We start from the raw sequence: 5000 nt of genomic DNA on the forward strand, positions 1-5000 counted from the left end.
CCAAACCAACTCTTCCCAGCATGAGGGTACACACACACTCCAGACCAACTCTTCCCAACATGAGGGTACACACACACTCCAGACCAACTCTTCCCAACATGAGGGTACACACACACTCCAGACCAACTCTTCCCAACATGAGGGTACACACACACTCCAGACCAACTCTTCCCAGCATGAGGGTACACACACACTCCAGACCAACTCTTCCCATCATGAGGGTACACACACTCTCAGAACCACCTCTTCCCATGTTCCCCTTGGGTAGTCGTCTGACAGTAGATAATACCAAGGTCAGAGTGGTGAAGGGGTGCAGACCCTGACAGTAGATGAGACCCAGGTGAGAGGGGTGAAGGTGTGCAGACCCTGACAGTAGATGAGACCCAGGTGAGAGTGCTGAAGGTGTGCAGACCCTGACAGTAGATAAGGTCCAGGTGAGAGTGCTGAAGGTGTGCAGACCCTGACAGTAGATAAGGTCCAGGTGAGAGTGCTGAAGGTGTGCAGACCCTGACAGTAGATAAGGTCCAGGTGAGAGTGCTGAAGGTGTGCAGACCCTGACAGTAGATGAGACCCAGGTGAGAGCACTGAAGGTGTGCAGACCCTGACAGTAGATAATACCCAGGTGAGAGTGGTGAAGGTTAGGGGTGACTATGGACGACTCTGTTCCCTCCCTGTCACACTCCATTCAAACGTATGGGATGACAGATGTGACATATGGGATGACAGATGTGACGTATGGGATGACAGAGTGATAGCTGTTTCTCTTGTCACAATGCCTTGTGATTTGTGGCTTAGAGGAACATTCAGATCACATGTATGCAGGTCTTATTTTACTCCCAGGTCTAATGTCATGGCATAAGTTGAGGAATGCATCCTTTCAATAGCATCTCATGTTAGTCCAATATCATCCCATGTAGGTAAGTCCAAATTGTTCTGCTTTAATGAGCCTGACCCTGATTGCAACCGTAAGTGTACTGTGTGTGCGTGTGTGTGTGCGTGTGCGTGTGTAAGTGTACTGTGTGTGTGTTAGAGTGTGTGTGTGTGTGCGTGTGTGTGTGTAAGTGTGTGTGTGTGCGTGTGTGTGTGTGTGTGTGTGTGTGTGTGTGTGTGTGTGTGTGTAAGTGTACTGTGAAAAACATTAAGAAAAAGTATACTGTACTAAATGATCATTTGAGTATTACTTAGTTCCCATGGCAATCTTAGATGATGGAGAAATCTGACAGGCTTTGCATTCCATCCCATAATCAGTCCTCTGTGTCCTCCATCATCCCTTCAGGCAACTGATGACACAACAGACCAGCCAGGAGTCTGGAAGAATTTTACAAACCATCTGCAGATGATCCAGAACAAAGGTGTGTGTGTGTGTGTGTGTGTGTGTGTGTGTGTGTGTGTGTGTGTGTGTGTGTGTGTGTGTGTGTGTGTGTGTGTGTGTGTGTGTGTGTATGTGTGTGTGTGTGTGTGTGTGTGTGTGTGTATGTGTGTGTGTGTGTGTGTGTGTGTGTGTGTGTGTCCGGTGTGTGTGTGTGTGTGTGTGTGTGCAGGGCCGGATTAAGGCAATGGGCTTTAGGGGCTGCAGCCCCGGGCCTCGCCACCAGGGGGGCCTTAGGTTGTCCGATGTTGAGTGAGTCAACGTAACCGTGCATAACATTAGAAACATTCAGAGTGAAACAAATTATAATGCGCAAAAATGTCCGGTCAAGGAAACCACGAGAGTGGGGCCAAAAAACTGGTCAGTGGTCCGTGACCCTCTAATCGCAAAAGGCCTCAAGTGCAAAGTAAGACTGAAGAAGATAAATTCACATTTCTAAACTTTGCTTTGGTTCGCACCAAATCGCATTAAGACAGGGATAAACGCTTTTAATGACGTGCTTTCAAATACGATGATGCAGGTTACAAGCCAGGCTTCCCGGTTCCATCTAAATAGGCCTAATAAAACGAAAAATTCTTTCAGCAATTGAAGATGTATGAGTTCTTATCCTCACGCATATCGCTGCAGATTAGGCTAATTCATTGAACATTGTAGACACATTATTTGCAAGCCAGTTAGACATAGCTAAGTGAAATGTTTTAGCTTAGCTATAGAATCTTCCATTTTCGCAGTCATGGTCAAATATAAGTGTAGAGGTTTTCACTGAGGTTTTTTGTCAGATCAGCAGGACTAAATAGGTTCTACGCTCAATCCAGTTTGTGAGTTATTGCGCATTCTGAGATGAAGCACAGCTCGTCGTTGCCTCATCGTCTTGCTGTCTTCTGTCTGTTTGAACAGGACATGCGCAAATTCAGCGATTTTGATTATAAAACTGCTCGAAATGATTGGAATCATGCAGAAAATACATTTATATCACAGACCAGTAGAAAATATTTAATTCACTTGATTGTTATTTGTTTTTTTACTTTAATGATGACAGGTGAGGCTCGCATAGAAACATGGGCGCGGAGCCAAGCTGTTGCTTCACTAATAGGCATATGCTTAATCAATTCGTTATTTCATTCCCTGGCTATTTAGCCTTGTTTTTGCTTTTGAATGAATGGAAATATGTATACATTTACATTATTGGTTTATTATTGTCTACAGTGTAGTCTACTCAGTGGTGTAGTGGTCCCTGGAGAAGTGGGTATACTCTTTATTTATTTTTAAGCAGCCCATACAGCACAGGATAAACGCCCTGTTTTGAGAAGTAGGTGACTGAAAAATAAGTGGATATACTCCGTATACCTGCGTATACCCTGGACTACACCACTGAGTCTACTACACACATACATTTTATCCTTGGCTTTAAACTGATCATATTTATAGAGTGGTTCTGTGGACTTTAAAGCACTGATGTGACATTCCACCTTGCGTGGGTTTGTGCGTGTCATGATGTGCGTCGGGGGCGATATAGGGGCCTCATCCTGGTAATTAGCCCCAGGCCTCAAAATGTCTTAATCCGGCCCTGTGTGTGTGTGTGTGTGTGTGTGTGTGTGGGCATGATCGCTGTCTCCTCTAACTAGCACTTCCTGCACTTCTTATTTCTTATGTAAAGCAGTATTTATTCTTACACTAGGTCTCTATTGCTCGTAGCTTGTCCTCTCCTTTGTACGTCGCTTTGGATAAAAGCGTCTGCTAAATGACTAAATGTAAATGAAGTGAGCCTCTGGCCATCCCTCTTCCTCTCCCATCAGGCAGTACCATAGACCTCCACCAGGGCATCTCTCTAACCCTAACCCTCTTCCTCTCCCATCAGGCAGTACCATAGACCTCCACCAGGGCGTATCTCTCTAACCCTAACCCTCTTCCTCTCCCATCAGGCAGTACCATAGACCTCCACCAGGGCGTATCTCTAACCCTAACCCTCTTCCTCTCCCATCAGACAGTACCATAGACCTCCACCAGGGCATCTCTCTAACCCTAACCCTCTTCCTCTCCCATCATTGACCTCCACCAGGGCATCTCTCTAACCCTAACCCTCTTCCTCTTCCCTCAGGCAGTACCATTGACCTCCACCAGGGCATCTCTCTAACCCTAACCCTCTCCCATCAGGCAGTACCATTGACCTCCACCAGGGCATCTCTCTAACCCTAACCCTCTCCCATCAGGCAGTACCATTGACCTCCACCAGGTCATCTCTCTAACCCTAACCCTCTCCCATCAGGCAGTACCATTGACCTCCACCAGGTCATCTCTCTAACCCTAACCCTCTCCCATCAGGCAGTACCATTGACCTCCACCAGGGCGTATTTCTCTTACCCTAACCCTCTTCCTCTCCCATCAGGCAGTACCATTGACCTCCACCAGGGCGTATCTCTAACCCTTACCCTTACCCTCTTCCTCTCCCCTCAGGCAGTACCATTGACCTCCACCAGGGCGTATCTCTAACCCTAACCCTCTTCCTCTTCCTCTTCCTCTTCCCTCAGGCAGTACCATTGACCTCCACCAGGGCATCTCTCTAACCCTTACCCTCTTCCTCTCCCATCAGGCAGTACCATTGACCTCCACCAGGACATCTCTCTTGATGCCCTCCTGGGGAGCGTGGACCGCACCAAGTTCTACCGATACCAAGGCTCTCTGACCACTCCTTCCTGCAACGAGGCTGTCGTATGGACCATCTTCAAGGAGCCCATCAAAGTCAGCAAGAACCTGGTAAGGAACTTGTAAGACAAATAAGAGACATGAAACTTTTTCTCCCCCCATCTTGCTGCCGTCCTCAATTCGGTTGAGAGAATATCTCTGTAGGGTGTGTGTGTGTGTGTGTGTGTGTGTGTGTGTGTGTGTTTGTGTGAGTGTGTGTGTGTGTGTGTGTTTGTGTGAGTGTGTGTGTGTGTGTATCCCTGTAGGGTGTTTGGGTCTAGTCAGACAGGGTTCTCAACTTTGAACGACAGTCTTTGAGGACGTGAACCCAACAAATATTTTTTTTCAGTAAACTTCAAAAACAAATTATTGACATGAAACCTTTTCGCCCCCACACTCTTGCTGCCGTCATTGCGGTTGACAGGATATCTCTGTAGGGTGTGTGTGTGTGTGTGTGTGTGTGTGTGTGTGTGTGTGTGTGTGTGTGTGAGTGTGAGTGTGTGTGTGTGTTTGTGTGAGTGGGTGTGTGTATCTCTGTAGGGTGTTTGGGTGTGTGTGTGTGTGTGTGTGTGTGTGTGTGTGTTTGTGTGTGTGTGTGTGTGTATCTCTGTAGGGTGTTTGGGTCTAGTCAGACAGGGTTCTCAGCATATCTAAATGTCTCTTCCACGCAGGCACCTCCCAGACCCTATCTCTTCGAGTGAAATAGATGTTGACAAGCTGAATACTCTCGTTTGTTATATCGGAATTATTCGCTCTAACCCTAACCCTAACCCTAACCCAAGCTGAATACTCTTGTTTGTTATATCGGACTTATTCACTCTAACCCTAACCCAAGCTGAATACTCTCGTTTGTTATATCGGAATTATTCGCTCTAACCCTAACCCTAACCCTAACCCAAGCTGAATACTCTTGTTTGTTATATCGGACTTATTCACTCTAACCCTAACC

The 5000-nt window shown here is 46.7% G+C and overlaps 1 protein-coding gene across 1 annotated transcript in view; it reads left to right on the top strand.

Annotated features, from left to right (window-relative positions):
- The window catches only part of LOC308362941 (uncharacterized protein), a gene marked incomplete at both ends in the record, with an annotated part of 28944 nt that overhangs the window by 13289 nt on the left and 10655 nt on the right, over positions 1–5000 (top strand). The window contains 2 exons of the mRNA XM_080835667.1: positions 1277–1356; positions 3964–4123. Coding sequence (XP_080691793.1) covers positions 1277–1356; positions 3964–4123 — 240 coding nt within the window. The remainder of the gene's footprint in view (positions 1–1276; positions 1357–3963; positions 4124–5000) is intronic.

The sequence above is a fragment of the Sprattus sprattus genome (genome assembly GCF_963457725.1).
Source record: "Sprattus sprattus genome assembly, chromosome: 3".
Classification (NCBI taxonomy): Eukaryota; Metazoa; Chordata; class Actinopteri; order Clupeiformes; family Clupeidae; genus Sprattus; species Sprattus sprattus.